Below are 18,173 nucleotides of genomic sequence, written 5' to 3'. Positions count from 1 at the left end.
AAGTGTTACCATTTAGTGCAATAGTAGCTACAGAACATGTACTGTGCTGTGTAAAATGTACTGTATCACATAGCGTTTCAGACACACAAACGTTTCAACTTTCAAACTTAAACGGTGCGCTCCCAGCGCATGTACCGGCAGTGATCTACAGCAGTGGTTTTCAACCAGTGGTACGGGGACAAACTGTCTCGCTCTCGTAATGTCTGTCTGTCTTGCTCTCGTTCTGTCTCTTGTACCACTCTCGGTTCCACTTTTACTTTTGCGCGCTACCTGTCTCACTCTTTTCCGGCCTCCAGCTTTTCCTGCTGGAACCCACCGCTTAAAGGTGGGGGTCCGCGGACCGGCCATAGAGCCCATAGAGTTAAAGGTGGTGGCCGTTAGTTGTAAAAATCCATAGATTAGCCGCACCGTTATATAAGCCGCAGCGTCGAAAAATGGGAAAAAAGGCGCGGCTTATAGTCACGGTAGTAGTTATTACAAAAATACATTGTTTCAAGAGAGTGTGTAACATTTTCTATCACCAGTGAATTATCTGATCCAAAAGCAAAGGCTTTTTCAATGATGTTCAATTTGCCCTTTTCTATAGTGATAAGAGGCAGAAGTTTACCATTACGCTTGTTAAACCAACTCCATTTTACATCTCCTTTCTTATGAGGACATGGCAGGGCAGCTTTCGTGCCCGGCAGCACTGTTATTTGTTCAGGATCAGCTGAAAAGCAAAAAGCTAGTTACACATTTATTGACCCAACAGCCTTGACAAGCTGGACAATTGATTTGCTCATGGTGGTTTTAATTGATAGTTTTTCTATATTTAGAAAAAAAACAGGCAAAACTAAGAAACAAGTTACATTTTTGTCCATGCTACATTCTACTGAAAGAGCCTGTTAACTCAAATGTTTTTATTATTTTTCTTTTTCATGTTATGCTCATTTTCAGGTTCACATTTGTATTTTGCACGTCTACTGTAATGTGATGCTTTAATGTTCAAAAAGCTCTTTCCCAGAGAAACTGCCTCTGGAGCGAACACAGGGATTTCAGCCTCTGCAGACCATTTACATGCACAAACCTGTATAACACACTACAGGAAAGGGAGAACCCCAAAATGCAGAATAGAGCCCCTTTAAGCTATACTAAACAAAATATTGTAAACTCAAACACTTTTTCAACATATCAAACAGTAAAACTTGAAATGTCTTTGACTTGATTTATATTATTAATGTCAATGTCAAATCATCCAGATTTATGAATATTTTAATAGAAACCTGTTAAAAATAGTTATTCTTACCTGTATAGGTGATAGAGAAGCATGCATTGAGCAGCAGGAAGTAGAGACAAAGCAGCATCTCTGCAGCTGGTGAACTCTGCTATGTCACATACGACTCAGCTTCTTTTTAAGTTAAGAGGAAGTTATGAGTAATATGGCTGGGGTTGAAAAGATCTTGACTGATTGGCTGTTTTCCACCGTGGGGAGTTTCTCTGCGCAATACAGGGACATTTGGTTGAACTATTCAGATCTTAAAGGTCCCATGTCATGGCCATTTCTACTGATCATAATTCCATTGTTGAGGTCAGGGCTGTATCCAGGATTTCCTAAATACCGAGGTCCAAACATGCTAGGGGGGTTCGGGGGTATACCCCCCCGGGATTTTTGGCATTTTCATGATCTAGTTAGGTGCTTTTTAAGTCCTGTGGGGGGTCACAAATTGGATAATATATTGATTTCAAACCATGTCAGTGGGCGGCAGCATCAATTATTTTTGAAAGTGTATTGCATAAGAATCAGTTGATTCTTACTATTAATGACCCGGACATGCAGAAGAGGCTAAAATTATCACAAAACATTGTCAACATTCATTTTCCACGTCTCTCTCCTTTCCATAACCTGCACCCTCTCTTCCATCTTCTTTAGTCTCTCTGTCTTCTTCCTGTTCATTACTCTCTCTGTCCTCTTCTCTTTCTCTTTGTTCAATCTCTCCCTCGTCGTTCACTGTTTGCTCCTCCTCACTTGTCGCTCCTGCTAGTGAATTAAAAGCAATTCAGCAATTTAGTTCATTTCACTTGTTTGTTTGCATTCTTTTTTTAATTTAAATCTGTTTTGTTTAATTCTCAAAAGAGAACAAAGATGTAAGCAAATTGTGTGGTTTTATACAATTGTATGTTATTATGACATAACTGCAATAGATATATGTTGTTTTAAAATTATGCCGATTGTCTATAGTGTAAATGAAGACTATTGTTATAGATAAATAGATAGATGGGGTTATTAAGCCTATATTCTTCTGTGTGACTGTACCTGCAGTTCCTCCCTGATCACTTTCTCTCTCTCTCTCTGCCTGTACTGTCTCTTCCTTACCAACACTGAGCTTCAACTGGCTTAGTCTTTTCATTATATCTGAGTCAGTGTAAAAAGAAAACAATACAATGTTATATCTTCAAAGTTTTACTCAAATTGAAATGAAAGAAAAGCATTACGTTTGTTAAAAGGTAATCCTTGGATGAATGTAATTAATTTTAGCTCTCTAGCTATTTTATTCACGCAATTTAAACCAAAGTATAGCCTATAGCTGCAAATTCTGCAATATAAGTTAGTGTGCATGTTGTCAGACGTTCCACTGACTAACGTAGAGCGTTCAAACAGGATCTGCTGGTCATATGATGTCCTGATGAACAGAAACACAAGCAGCCCGCTGGACTCAGATCTCTAGATACCTCATCACTCCTCCTCTGCTCCGGTTCAAGTCCGGGCTGCGGTGGTTTGTTGATACATGTCGTCTTCTTCTGTTTGCTTTAATCAAGGCTACGTAGTTATGTAATAGACACAGCTCGGAAAAAATTACCGTGGTCCGGACCTCGGTGACCTCAATAGTGGATACGGCCCTTAAGGTATAGGCAAGGCAAGGCAAGGCAATTTTATTTATATAGCACTTTTCAGCACGTGGCGATTCAAAGTGCTTTACAGATTTAAAGCAAAAGACATTTAAGAACAAATACAGCATAAATACATTATTAAAAAGGCATTTAAAAACTGGCATAATAAGCAAAGGTAATGAAATAAATAAACACAGCAGGTACAGAATACATGACTAAAAAGGCATACTGTAGTGTTAGTATAGGCAGCTCAATTAAAAGCAGCGGCAAATAGGTGCGTTTTTAGTCGGGATTTAAAAATAGGAAGTGTTTCGGCGAACGTGCATGATTTAGGCAGTTTGTTCCAAATTGTTGGGGCATAATAACTAAAAGCTGCTCCAGTCATTGATCCTTGGTCTCCAGGTGTAATTTTAAAAATAAATCTGGGTGTCGTCTGCATAGATGTGATAGCTTAGATCGCTCTTTTTAATAATTTCAGCCAGAGGTAGCATATAAATATTAAAAAGCAAAGGTCCTAAGATGGAGCCTTGAGGAACCCCGCATGACATATTTATCAGGATTGATTTGTAATTGCCTATTGAGACAAAGTTTGTTCTGTCCTTCAAGTAGGAGCTAAACCAGTTTAGAGCTGTTGCTGAAACTCCCACCCAGTTTTCAAGACGGTCTAACAATATGTTGTGGTCAACAGTATCAAAGGCATTATTATTTTAGGAGCAGTTTAATTATTAAAGTGTTCAGGGCCTGTGGAAATACACCTGATTGAAGAGACTTGTTTACTATGTGTAGTATATATCTGAGGCCAAGCAATGAAAAACAGTTTAGAAAAATCCTGTCGGGATGATGTCGAGGCTACAGGAGGAGGATTTCAGATGTTGGATAATGTCTTCCAGGTCTTTAGCATTTATCAGACGGAATTGTGACATGAATAGATTTAAATTGTGCAATTTTCCAAAATTGCCCGGGAAGAAGAGAGAGAAGTCAGCAGGGCACACAATACATATAGTAAACACAAACATGTCCGTGTGGGAACAATAGCGCTACCCCACAGTTCCGTGTGTGAATTATGTCCCAGTGTATTAAAGGTGGTCACCACAACTCTTTGGCCGTTTCTCAATCGCGAGAAAACTGGCTTCCGAGCCAATATTTCAAGGATACTACGTCATTGAGTGCCGCCGAAGGACTGTTCCAATCTCCAGCATACTTGGAATTCCACCTAGGCCACGTCCTTGGTTTGGGGGTAATTTCGAGGCTGCACATGGGTAGACTTCGCGTCATTCAAATCCCCACAATGCTTTGCGCATGGACCAATTTCAAAAGCCCTTGAGGAGAATAGCTGAACCGACGCAGCACAGCACACATTTAAATGTAAGTATGTAGTGGCGTAGAACATGTGTTGTAATTATGTTGCATTTGTTATCACCAAAAATGTGTTCCGCAAAAGTAAAGCAAGTTCATAATTAGATAGACATCGTGAGGTATTTATTTTCGGTACAGTTTATGTTGAAACTGTTAGAGAGTGGCACACTTGTTAGCCTGTTCCATTATTCTTTGTTTTCCGAAGCCGTGGCTTGGAAGTATACTTGCTTCGTTTTTGAAGGAAGTGACTTGGAAGTATGCGACTACCAAGCCAGTATCCTCGCGATTGAGAAACGGCCGTTGTTTGTAGTTATCTACTAAACTACAGCATACAAATACAGAGAGTAATGTAGGTCTGTTATACTGAGTGATATATATTTTACACACTGCTCTGCTTTCTGCACGGACCTCACAGCTGTTCTCACTGTTAACATCGCGTCGCGATGAAAGCAATGGCCGTTTCTCAATGTCGAGACCACATGCTGCAGAGACACTATTTCAAGTATACTACGTGGAGTAGCGCAGAATGCTGGGCATTTAACATGTATTTTAACAGTCCTTCGGCGCCACTCAATGACGTAGTATACTTGAAATAGTGGCTCTGCAGCATGTGTACTCGACATTGAGAAACGGCCAGTTACTAAAATAATATCCAGGGGATGCATGCAGAGCTGTCATTGGCTGAGATAAGTCCGGCCGTGCGTCAAGCCTCCACCGTTCCCGGAAATGCATCCGCGGAGGAGCCGTGGAGGAACCCGACGCTCGATGCTCGGTCCTCGAAGTGCATTTAGAGAAATTAGATGCCCTCAACATGGCGCGCTGAAATTAATTTCCGGGTCACTACTGGAGGACCGAGGGGTTGAGGAGTCGAGGAGGGGAAATTTAAGAATTGAGAAGCCTCTTCTGTGTATTCATTCTCTGTCCTAAACGGCTTGTTGGAGCTCCTGTCCCCCCCCCCCCCCCCCCCTCCCTGTGAGCCCAGTGTGGTCTGATTGGTCGGGACGTTGCGAGGCTCGTTGCTGCTTGCCGCTGCTGTGAGCTGCTGCGAGGAGCGGACGTGTTTCCGGGTCGGCGATACAGCGAGAACAAGCAAAACTCATCCTGAGCACACACAAACACTCACAGCCGAAGTAAAAACAATAAGTGTGGCTTGATATTGAGTAAGAAAAAGTTTTAGTCTAACCATTGAATATTATTGTACTGTATACATGTTTTTTTCAGTACAGCTCAACCATCTAGCACATATGTACAATGTGCACATATTGTACTCACACTCACTACCCCACTGAATTCCTTAGATACTCTATTGATATACTGTATTATTCCTATTGTATTTCTACGGGTATACATACTGTATATTTCAACCATATTCAATGTAAATGTTGCTATATTTTTTACGTTATTATAGTTTCCTTAAGATAGTTTTTTTATCCATGTTTAGACTTTTGTTTTATTTTATGTATGCACCAAAAACACAAAGATAAAAAGGAAATTCGGTATCTTATCAATTGTATTCTTATCCCTGCGTGAACTCCTATCTGCTCTACCCTCCCCCACTCTTATTGATTGATTGATAAAGGTCTTATCTCATTAAGTGAACTGGTATTTAAAACATCAACGCGTCACTGCTTCTGGTTTTCTCAAAGTACATTTTCCTGCATGAGGAAATGCTGTTCTTTATTCCAGACAATTATAGCACAACACATCGCCCACCCTAGCAACTAAACACAGTTGTTTAAATAAAATATATTATTTACACTCTGCAGTTGTTAATTAACTCAGAAGCTTCTAGGACTTGTTGGTGTTGGGTGGCTGGCCGATCTGCGAAAGATCCGCAAACGACACGTTGGCCGAGCCTCGCTTCGCTGGTTTGGCCTGAAAAAGAGAAACAAACAAGATGTAAACAATTAAATCACTTTTCTTGATAACATACTGTATCTGCTCTGCTCATGCATCTGATGGATAAGACACAGCAGTGATTGTTTCTGTTAAAGCTGCATACACTTTTGGTTATTTGGAATAAACAGAAAACAAGTATTTGGCGTATATACGAGTCAATAAACATTTGAAGAAATATCAATATGATGCACAGACAGTTTGATAAAGACAGTTGAACTCTGGGAATTGTAGTACAAAAACACAAAACTAAAATGGCATTTTTCTGCTTCCTTTTATAGCACCATTTAAGAAGTCAAAAATACATTTAAACTGCAACCATGTGCTAAAGTTTAGAGTATTTAGTATAACAAATCAATTATAATTCCAGTGTAAAATATTACATATAACTCAATGTAGCATATACCTCAATGACAATGCCCAGTGATTTTGGCCAGCGTCCGACCGATACCAATACTTTCTATCAGACTGGTGCATCACGAATAAAGACAAATAAACTATAAACAACAACCTTTAGGAGCACTGTGTTTGTGTTCCTCTTGTCAACACCTGATTTACCTGAGACTCGTGAGGCTTCCAACCGATCATGTAGAGGATCTCGAAGGTGGCCGGAACCGACCCGTCCTCGCTGCCATACATCTCTGAAACAAATTCAAACACACACACATAAACACATGCAATAAGGAAGCAAAAACATTGTTTTTTCATGAAGCAAAGCTAGCAGTTTGCTTCTGCTTCCTGTCTTTGTGCTAAGCTACAGAAGGCTAACCAGCACAAAGATGAGTTTGACCATTAAAGCTGACAGTGAGCTGAAAGTAACTTCATGTACATAAGTACTGCACTTAAGTAAAATGTTCAGATACTTAAGTAGCTCCATTTAAAGCAACTACACTTCATCCTGATCGGATTCTGAAATCCTGATCAGATTCTGAAAGCAGACAATAAAAAGATAAATAATAAACATATTAAATATATAGAAAAATGTGTTATTAGTTAGTAATACAATTAAGATAAATAAGCACACGTCAATGGCTACAAAATTATTAACTGAACAGAAAATAGGACATTTTTCCAAAATTTGTCTGACACATTTAGTTTGCAGATAAAGATTATTTATACAAAATAGTGTCTTTAATTAATTAAACTACCCGGCAGTACATACATAAGGTAAATGAGCTCCACATGTAGCTGTTGCAACAATTAAACTAATGAACACATGAATGCTTTAATAACTATAATACAGCAATATAATATAATATCATTCTGAAATGGTATTCTGCATGTTGAGTATTTTTCCTACTTTGATGTTTTTATGTTGTACTTGTATCTGAAAAAGGTTTTGAATGCAGGATTTCTACATGCACTTCTACTCAAAGATCTGAGTACTTCTTCACGACTGAAACCTGATATCATTTGAGAAAGCAAAGCAAAGACCATGAGAAGAAACACTTCAATAGAGGAAGTTAAACCAGCAGAGTTCAAACAGCGGCAGAAATGTGAGTATTTGAAGCTGATGTGTCAGTGTGCATACTGAGGAACCATAAAACCAGATCAGGCTTAATAAGGTCAACACTGTGGGAGAATGAGAACAGAGAGAACAGAAGTGTCTGAAATAAAGAAACACCTAAATATAGAATCTTATTTCAAGAATAAATCAGACCCGATGTTATATTTTTCCTATTTTTAACATATCGCAAAAATTTGTCTCTCTGCTCCAACACATTTGCACCATTCATAAAGACTGAACTCTAACTCTGTTTAATTAATGCTTAAATTACACTGTGCAGCTAACATTGATAACATCTGTATGCCTTAGAGCAGTGGTTCTCAACTGGTCAGGCCTCGGGACCCACTTTTTCCTTTGTCAATAGATCGCGACCCGAAATGTTGAACCACTCAAATCTATTCAACAAAAAATCGTGCTGTAATATATTTACGCCTTTCAGCATACAATATTAATTAAAGTGAAGTACAGTGCATATATCCCTTCACAGAACTAAAGCATGCTTTAAAAAAAGGTTTCATGAGATGATGGAATCAAAGCTGAACTGTATAACATAAAAAGACACACATGCTGAAAACCCAACCCCAGCAGGGGGGTCTGGGGGGATTCTCTTCTCTTTATAACATATAAAATACGTATTCTGGTACACTCTGAGAAGAAAATGAATAAATCTATTACTACCCGACATATTAATAATATTTGATGCCATTGTTTGTTTTTCACTTTGTTCTGACAGCTGAACTTGTCTGTGTGAATTGTGGGTAGGGTAGATAGCCCCCATTGTTCTGTGACCTGTCAATCATCAAACCGGGGGTCATATTTCATTATGTGTTCATTTGTATGTGATGTTGTACCCATGGATGTATAAAGAGTAGTTCTACCGCAAAGTTATTCTCCGTGGGGACTTCCGGCAACAATCTTGATTCTGATTGGCCAGAAGACTTGAAAGACTGGTTGGAAGCAGTGTACTTTGCACAATCCAATCTAAAAGTATGTGTTTTAATCGTTTCTGGACAACAATGGAGCTCTATGGGTTAAAGTAAAAAGATTATAAGATGCTTTTTTTGTGAGTATTGTGTGTGAACTGTATGTTGTGTGTGGTCGTGAGTGTTGTTTTATTTGCCGGTGCCAATGACACATTTCCATTTGAGGTAAATGTGTGGACAATAGAGTATTGTGAATCTGAATATATCTGTAGTGCAGACATGTATACATGCATGAATGAAGGAATGACATGTTTTTAAAGCTGGAGACTAATCTGTGATTGTGTTTTTATTGTTAAAGGGAGGCTTTAACACTCACCTTTATAAATAGCTGCTGCTGCGAGTATTGAGTCTCTGTTTAACATCGACCTCCTGTTCCACGCACAGTTACTCTCACCCATACCTGCAGAATAATTACATAAACATTGCAAAACATGTAGAATAAAAGTTGCCAGATCTGGTTTAGACGACTGAAAAACAGAGATGTATGAAATGTAATTGACAGATTGGAATAAAGTGCTTTTGAAACAACTATAATTCTACAAATGACAATGTCAACGATATACAAACATTGAAAGCTCCTCAAAAGTAGAAGGTTTAAAGAGCTCTTAAATACTACTTAAAGAGCTTAAATTCAGCCCCACATAAGCAAACTAAAAGGAAATAAGCGTGAAACTTGACACTAAAAGGTTTGACACATTAACAGCGTTGATATCATCCTCGTTTTCACAGAGTTTCACACCTTAAAGTTTCACACTGTATGTTTTTGATGAACTAATTGAGTCGCACATTAACACAGAGGAGGTCATACCTTGTAGGTCGGTCATGACTTCAATCTTCATCTGTGTCCTGAAACAGAACGACAGAAAAGTGAAGAATTCGTTTTTAATGTACGACTTTATACATATCAAATAAAAAAGAATGCCATTTCTTTTCATTTTAATTTCATATTGTGTGTGTGTGTCTGAGTGAGTATGAGTGTGTTTGTGTGTATAAGTGTGTGTGGGTGTGTGTGTATGCGTGTACAGTGGGGCAAAAAAGTATTTAGTCAGCCACCAATTGTGCAAGTTCTCCCACTTAAAAAGATGAGAGAGGCCTGTAATTTTCATCCTAGGTATACCTCAATTATGAGAGACAAAACGAGAAAAATGTTAAAGAATTTATTTGCAAATTATGGTGGAAAATAAGTATTTGGTCACCTACAAACAAACAAGATTTCTGGCTCTCACAGACCTGTAACTTCTTCTTTAAGAGCCTCCTCTGTCCTCCACTTGTTAACTGTATTAATGGCACCTGTTTGAACTCGTTATCAGTATAAAAGACACCTGTCCACAACCTCAAACAGTCACACTCCAAACTCCACTATGGCCAAGACCAAAGAGCTGTCAAAGGACACCAGAAACACAATGGTAGACCTGCACCAGGCTGGGAAGACTGAATCTGCAATAGGTAAGCAGCTTGGTGTGAAGAAATCAACTGTGGGAGCAATTATTAGAAAATGGAAGAGATACAAGATCACTGATAATCTCCCTCAATCTGGGGCTCCACGAAAGATCTCACCCCGTGGGGTCAAAATGATCACAAGAACGGTGAGCAAAAATCCCAGAAGCACACGGGGGGACCTAGTCAATGACCTGCAGAGAGCTGGGACCAAAGTAACAAAGGCTACCATCAGTAACACACTACGCCGCCAGGGACTCAAATCCTGCAGTGCCAGACGTGTCCCCCTGCTTAAGCCAGTACATGTCCAGGCCCGTCTGAAGTTAGCTAGAGAGCATTTAGATGATCCAGAAGAGGATTGGGAGAATGTCATATGATCAGATGAAACCAAAATATAACTTTTTGGTAAAAACTCAACTAGACGTGTTTGGAGGAGAAAGAATGCTGAGTTGCATCCAAAGAACACCATACCTACTGTGAAACATGGGGGTGGAAACATCATGCTTTGGGGCTGTTTTTCTGCAAAGGGACCAGGACGACTGATCCGTGTAAAGGAAAGAATGAATGGGGCCATGTATCGTGAGATTTTGAGTGACAACTTCCTTCCATCAGCAAGGGCATTGCAGATGAAACGTGGCTGGGTCTTTCAGCATGGCAATGATCCCAAACACACCGCCCGAGCAACGAAGGAGTGGCTTCGTAAGAAGCATTTCAAGGTCCTGGAGTGGCCTAGCCAGTCTCCAGATCTCAACCCCATAGAAAATCTTTGGAGGAAGTTGAAAGTCCGTGTTGCCCAGCGACAGCCCCAAAATATCACTGCTCTAGAGGAGATCTGCATGGAGGAATGAGCCAAAATACCAGCAACAGCGTGTGAAAACCTTGTGGAGACTTACAGAAAACGTTTGACCTCTGTCATTGCCAACAAAGGGTATATAACAAAGTATTGAGATAAACTTTTTTTATTGACCAAATACTTATTTTCCAGCATCATTTGCAAATAAATTCTTTACAAATCAGACAATGGGATTTTCTGGATTAGTTTTTTCTCTAATTTTGTCTCTCATAGTTGAGGTATACCTAGGATGAAAATCACAGGCCTCTCTCATCTTTTTAAGTGGGAGAACTTGCACAATTGGTGGCTGACTAAATACTTTTTTGCCCCACTGTATGTGTGTGTGAGTGAGTATGCGTATGAGTGTGTTTGTGTGTATAAGTGAGTGAGTGTATGTGTGTGAGAGAGTGAGTGTGTGTGTGTGTGTGTGTGTTAGTGTGTGTCTCACCACAGTGAGCATGGTGAATCCGGCCTGACCCAGCAGGTTCCCCAGGTCAGTGACGGCGGTGTAGGGGGAGACGTGGGGGGAGAACCCTCCCTCCCTCTCCGTCTCCCCCAGCTGGAGGGAGCAGCGCAGCTCGTACAGCGTCTCCCCCCCCACCATCGCCCCGATGAACACCCCGTCCGGCTTCAGCACCTGGTGGATCTGAGAGGAGGAGGAAGAGGAGGAGAGGAGGAAGAGGAGGAAACAGCTACTGTTAATACAAACTGCTTATTTCTCTATAAACTCACCAATTGACCCGGGACTTATCACTGTTATATGCCAAGTGATATAGAAGAGAAGGGGTGGGATTACATAAGTGTAAACCCCTTTTCGGATGTGTCATTAAGTAGATCATTTGTTTATATATTATTTAGAGTCAGTCATATTTGTGTTTATCAATTTGACACTGCTTAAGTTTGTACAGTATACAGTGATGCAAACACAGGTATGGTGAAAAAAGAGAGAACTATTCGAAGCAGAAATATATATCTGACAAAGGCCTGTGCTATAATGCTTCAAATAACTGGCTATTCTTTATAATATACTCAGATCAATAGGAGAATGAGATGTTAAGTTATAAATTAAGGGTTTTTATTATTATTTACAGCAGGGGTGGGGAACCTTTTTCCTTTCAATTTTTACAACATCCTCCGAGGGTCGTACAAATGATTGAACTCAACCTCTGCTTAAAAATACTAAAATCACAGCCCATTCATTTGGCCTTTCTTTCATGCTGTGCAAAGAAATAGCAACCTCTCAATCCAGATATCTCACCATGACTCACGCATGCATGCACGTGCACGGTTGTGGCATGACCACCAAACCAGAAAGATATGGACACAAGATGTGTGCAAATGTATTTAGTTTCCTATCCATGTGGACATGATTTAAAGAGCCTGTGACACGAGTTTCCCCCATCATCCAAACCCATCAATTTGAGTAAATATTGTCCCCTTGAAAACCGTTACTGAACTGATTTTGGATATTTGTACTTTGATAACCATTAATCTGCCCTTCAATGTGGACCATTTTCTGGATCTTCTCGGGGATTCTTCAAGTCCCACCAAATTATGAGTGACGTCATTGCGGGCACAGCGCTCCAGCTGCACCGTTCAGGATCCCAGCATCTGCATGTAAACGCACGATGGCGCACACAGCAAATTTGTGCAAATTTATAGAAGGTTAAGGAATTATGTTACAGCATTAAATAAAAAGAAAAAACAGTTGTATTATGGAAATAAAATTAAAGAGATAAAGGATGACAAGAAAAAACTGTGGAGTTTAGTGAATGGCATGATGGGCCGTAAGCCGAAATCCAGCTCAACATATCTTGACGTGGATGGGACATTTTTGACAAAACCAGTACAAATTGCTAATCATCTGAATGATTATTTTCTTGATAAAGTAAACAATTTGAGGAGAAATATGAATCAAACTAGAAATAGTAACTCCACATTTCTAATAAAGGATTTAATTATGAAAAATAAGAAGTGTACATTTAAAATAGAAAAAGTGACAATTACAGATGTTGAATGTCTACTAGGTAAATGTAATGATAAACCACCAGTCTATATAACCTATATGGTTGAGACCATTCGGGCTTATTCTAGAGGGGTGTACGGAATAGTCCAAGTATTGGGGGAGTTTTATACAATATGTTTAAAAGATAAAAATAAAAAGGTTTAAAAAAGTTATTGTTTAATGTTTTAAGGAGGTGACGCTACTCAGCCAATCAAATCGGTGCAGTCAGCACGATAGATTCAATCACACACACACAGAGACGAGACAAGAGGAGAGAAACAGTCGGAGTAATTTCAAATGGCGGAAGGTAGACAGCGAAAACAGAGCATTTAATTACATGTTCTCTTACTGGACCTCTTTGAAATGCAATTGAATACCCCTGCATTATAGCAACAACAACAATAATAATAATAATAACAGCAATAATAATTGGGAGGGGGGGAGCGGCTGTTCTTATGTTCTCTGAGGGGAGGCTCACCTACCCACACTTTGAAAACCCCTGCCCTGGAGGATGTGAAGTCCACCCCAATTAAAACATGTTATAATACTAAATACATTTGAAGCCTTTTTATATAAGCTGTCCACCATGTCAATATATTTCTCTTTTTGTAGTGTATTGGTCTTTTGCAGAGGTTTTTCATCGCCAGCTAAAATCTTGCCTATAGGCAGCACATTGGTCAGAACCAGCCCTGGTGTCATCCCCACAGCACCCCCCATTTGAAACATGTTCCCACGGCTTTGCACCTAAGTCAGCTTTAAAAAAGCGGGAGGCGCCGAAAAGCGACTAATTTGCATCACTGAGTATAATAAATCTCATGTTTCATTTCATTATTATTTTGTATTATTGTTTTACACATTCAAAATAAATTAAATCAAATCTAAAATATATACATGTTGAGGCTGAACACATCAGCAAATTTGAAACAAAAGGCCAACAGACAGACACTGGAGTCTTCTTGTAAATGAAAGGGAAATCAATTACAATTGCATCCTTACGAACAAAGGTGTTAACATACAGTTGAATTAAAAATCAGAAAGAAAAGATTCGGAGAGCTCATTAGTTCAAACACGCGTAAAGACAGTGAAAACAAGTGCAATGGGGAACACAAAAGTGTAAATAAGAAGAAATGTCCAACGCACTTTGCTGGCAAAAACAAAAAAAACAGCTTTAACAATGTCTACATTTTTTGAATTTCACCGTAAAATAGCGATCTGATTAAAGGCTTTTAAACTGTTTTGAATGAGACAGAGGGCCTTCCACCATTTCTTGAAGTGAGCTAAGATCAAAAAGAGATAAACCATAGGAAATCAACAAAGATGACCAAATGTTGTCCTGTTCGACTCAGCCTGATTATACTTGTGGAAACAACGACCTCTAGTGGAAGATCATCAGAAGGCAAACAGACACACACACAAAATGTATTCTCCTTTAACATGTAAATAAAAAACCTGTATAGGTAGAGTTTCTTGTTTTATCCTCACCTGTCTGAGAGCTCCAGGCAGGTCGTTGATCCAGTGCAGACTGAAAGACGAGAGGACAAGTGAAATGACATTACTATGGTGTGAAGATCGATCAATCAATCAATCAATCAATCAATCAATCAATCAATCAATCAATCAATCAATCAATCAATCAATCAATCAATCAATCAATCAATCAATCAATGTTTATTTATATAGCCCAATATCACAGTGGACTTCACAGTGTGTACAGAATATCAGTATGACAATACGACACCCTCTGTCCTTAGACCCTCACATCGTACAAGGAAACACTTCCAGAGAAACCCCACAGTTTAAAGGGGAACATGGGAGAAACCTCAGGGAGAGCAACAGAGGAGGGATCCCTCTCCCAGGACGGACAGACGTGCAATAGACGCCGTGTGTAAATCGAAGAGATAATACATTTTACAGTATCTATTTTTGTGTTATTTTAGGTACAGTGGAGGGACGGTGGTCTTTTTAGAAAATAGGATCTACAGCTAGGATCACCATTAGGTTTAAGGTACAGTTTTAATTTGCAAAATTTGAAAAAGATTTCATTAGAAAAAAACATAGGATTAATATAAAGTGGATAATTTGACTTGTAATTAACCATAATAACTTTGTCTTGATTTACATTATTTAATTTCATATTCTGTTCTTATACATATCCCATATTCTATTGACATGTATATATATACTTTTTGCACTACTTTTTATTTTGTATCGTATTATATGTTGCATTGTTGGAAGAGCTCGGGTCAGAATAATTTCATTGCCATTTCTACAGAGTAGCTTTGTGCGTATGACTATAAAACCTTTGAATCTTGAATCTTTGAATCTCGTATTTAGTCAAATTAAAGACAACGTATGTTCCTTAAATGTGTGAAAACCCTGAACCAACATATAAAACATTAATGATAACTATTAAAGTCATGTATTGCTCACCTCAGGCTGCTCACCACTAGGTCGAAGGTGTTTTCTTTAAAGGGCAGAAACTCCTCGTCAGCGAGAACGTGATGAGTCGGGATCTCAGTCTGTCGTCTCTGTTTCTGAAGAGACATAAAACACATTTAGATCAGCATCATGTATCAGTACAAACAACATCTGCCCTCATCAGTAATTACTGTTTTAAGTCCATAACTGATGCTAAGTGATCATATTCACCAGGGTTCACTCATATTTTAACTTTGTGGACATATTGTGCTCATATTTAGGTTATATTTGCATTTTGTGCATCTACTACCCATTTTTATCCATGCTTAATTCTCCCAAATGAACCCTTTTAACTCGGGTTTTTATTATTTCTAATTTCTCAGTGACTTCAAGAACGACCAGATTATCAGATGATTTCTTTCAACCCTCACCAGAGCTTTCTCTGAGATGTCCGTCAGGAACAAACGCTCCACAAATTCCTGAAACGACAACAAGCAACAAAAGACAAGAAGTCAGTTGAGGCTGAAAGTATTTAACTCAAATAAAGACAATATTTTTGACACTGAGAGCATTTTGAATAACACGTTATGACCAACATGAACACACCGTACCTTGTTTAGATGTTCTGCAATGTGACTTTTTCCACCGCCGATGTCCAGAGCCAGAGGAAACGTCCTGAGAGGAGACAGAGGGGACAACGTTTGAGAAGAGAGAGAGGAAAGAAAACCTGTGTCGTGATGATCTGTGAATCGAAGCGATTGGAATCTCGGAAAGTTCAAAGGAGTAATTTTAATAAAATATCGTTGTATTGGAACAAACTGTAGTAAACACAGCTGTGTACATAGAGGTGAAGAGGAGAATCTGCGTGCACCGTGTGTATATCTGATTCCTTTCTCCTCTTCTCATTGGCTGCTTCGATGATGGGCGGGTCTTCCTCCCGGCTTTGTCCCTCTGGATTCATTTCGCATCAAATCAGAGGATTTAGACGTTGTGTGTTTGTTGTATAACTCCACACGCCTTTTTTCCTCATATTCACATTCATGACTTTTTATTTGGTCCATTCTAACGGCTGAAAACAAAGATAACGTGAACCCGGAAGTGACGTAATGTAAACAACCGGGTTTTCCTTCAAAATAAAGCTTTTCAAAATAAAACGGTGTATTTATTTAATATTCACGTAATATATTGATTTTAATTTCTTACATTAGGAAGTGTGTGTTTGATAAGAAATAATCTGTCTCAGAATAAACCCACCTCGCAATGTCGTACACTCGATCAGCCACTCGACCGCCAACCTGCAGGGAGAAAGGGCAAAAGAGTCACTGATTCAATTTGTATTTAATGACAGCTTCTTATCGTATTGGAATGTGCTTTTTTTATGAGTTTCTTTGCATTTTAACTCTTTTGATGGTTAATGTAAAGTGCTTTATATTGCCTTGTCGCTGAAATGAAATACGATGTAATCATATTTATAATATATAAATAAACTTGAAACAGTCAGTCATTCAAATGTTTCTTGCCGATTTGTATTCTTCTCAAGATTTCCCAACATTAGCAAGGACTCATTTAGTCCATAAAAACTTCAATGAAATATATATATAAAATCACTGTATATGCCATACAGTAGACTTTTGTTGTGTTTGATAAGAAATACGTTAATGTTTGCACACATTGGGATTTAAGTTGGGTGTGAAGATTTTTTTAATTCCCATAATAATGACAAATATATTTTACAAATGAATGCATGTTTGACATATTTACTTACTTTGTTTACAAGGGATCAAAGGATCACGGGTAGGAAATAGGAAAAATCTATTCATGAGTATTCATTCATTTCTATCTAGTTAGTATCTTGCAACCAAGGCTGTCAAATTCAGTCACTATACTGTATGTCCCTCTAAGAAGCATCCTGGTGGAGAAGACACCAAGACAGTGACTTTTACCAACTTTGTACCAACTTAAAGCACGTAAATGCAGTATAAATGTAATATATGATATACTTTATTGATCCCAATTTGAGAATTGTTGTCGTCACAGCAGCATGTAAACAAGGCATGATTGCACACAGTGTGACAATGAAATATAGTAGGAAATAAAGAAACGTAAACATAGGATATAATCATCTCAAAATAGTAAATACAACAGAACTAAAAAGTAAAATATATGCATATCTTTAAAACTGTTACAGATGTGTATTTTGTAAATTGTATGCATGCTTTTTAGGTAACATTAAGATGTCTTTGGCTCTTTTCTGATTATAAAAAGGTTTTGTAACACGGCCCATCTTATATCTGTCACATATACCCTATAAAGGGCCAATTACAGCTAACAATATGCACTTTTTAATATTTCTGTGCCTACCTCGTCCCTCAGGTAGTCGTACTGGTTTCCTTCCTGCAGAGAAGCTGCCCAGTTCTTCTGCCTCCTCTTCATCTCCCTGTTGAACACATTCATGGAGCCTCTGCCCACAGAAGACATCCCTCTGCAGCCGGAGATCAGGCTCCATCTGCGGCAGGAGGCAGCGGAAGGAGAGCCAGCTGACTGGAGGAGTCTGAGGCACACTCCGGTGCTCATCATGCCGGTTAAAAGCGAGAATTAAAGCAGAAATCTTCTGAACATCAGAGCATTGTACAACAACTGAATTCCTGCTGTCCTCCACACACCGTGACCTCAGGAGGGGAGGAGGGAAACTGTGGAGCTGGATTATAAGGGGCTCAATTGAAAATATGGAATGGATTCACTGACTGGAAATGGACTAAAGAAATGGACTAAAATGTATACTTATATCTTTATGTATGTCAAATGTGAGTACTAATGTCTTTGTAAAGCACTTGATATGTATATATACTACAATATACTACAACTATATGT

The 18,173-nt window shown here is 38.8% G+C and overlaps 1 protein-coding gene across 1 annotated transcript; it reads right to left on the bottom strand.

The window, feature by feature from the left end:
- Positions 1–5,853: 5,853 nt before the first annotated feature.
- On the bottom strand, positions 5,854–18,006 carry ndufaf5 (NADH:ubiquinone oxidoreductase complex assembly factor 5). Its single transcript, XM_079668596.1, is given in 12 exon segments — positions 5,854–6,099; positions 6,679–6,761; positions 8,927–9,010; positions 9,419–9,444; positions 9,446–9,456; positions 11,328–11,525; positions 14,367–14,406; positions 15,315–15,418; positions 15,734–15,781; positions 15,914–15,977; positions 16,557–16,597; positions 17,664–18,006. Coding segments are annotated over 12 exon segments (1,002 nt in total). The 5' UTR covers positions 17,880–18,006; the 3' UTR covers positions 5,854–6,012.
- Between the last annotated feature and the right edge of the window lie 167 nt (positions 18,007–18,173).

The sequence above is a fragment of the Notothenia rossii genome (assembly GCF_949606895.1).
Source record: "Notothenia rossii genome assembly, chromosome: 1".
Classification (NCBI taxonomy): Eukaryota; Metazoa; Chordata; class Actinopteri; order Perciformes; family Nototheniidae; genus Notothenia; species Notothenia rossii.
Note: the sequence above shows the minus strand (reverse complement) of the source record. Positions and strands in the feature narration are given on the sequence as shown.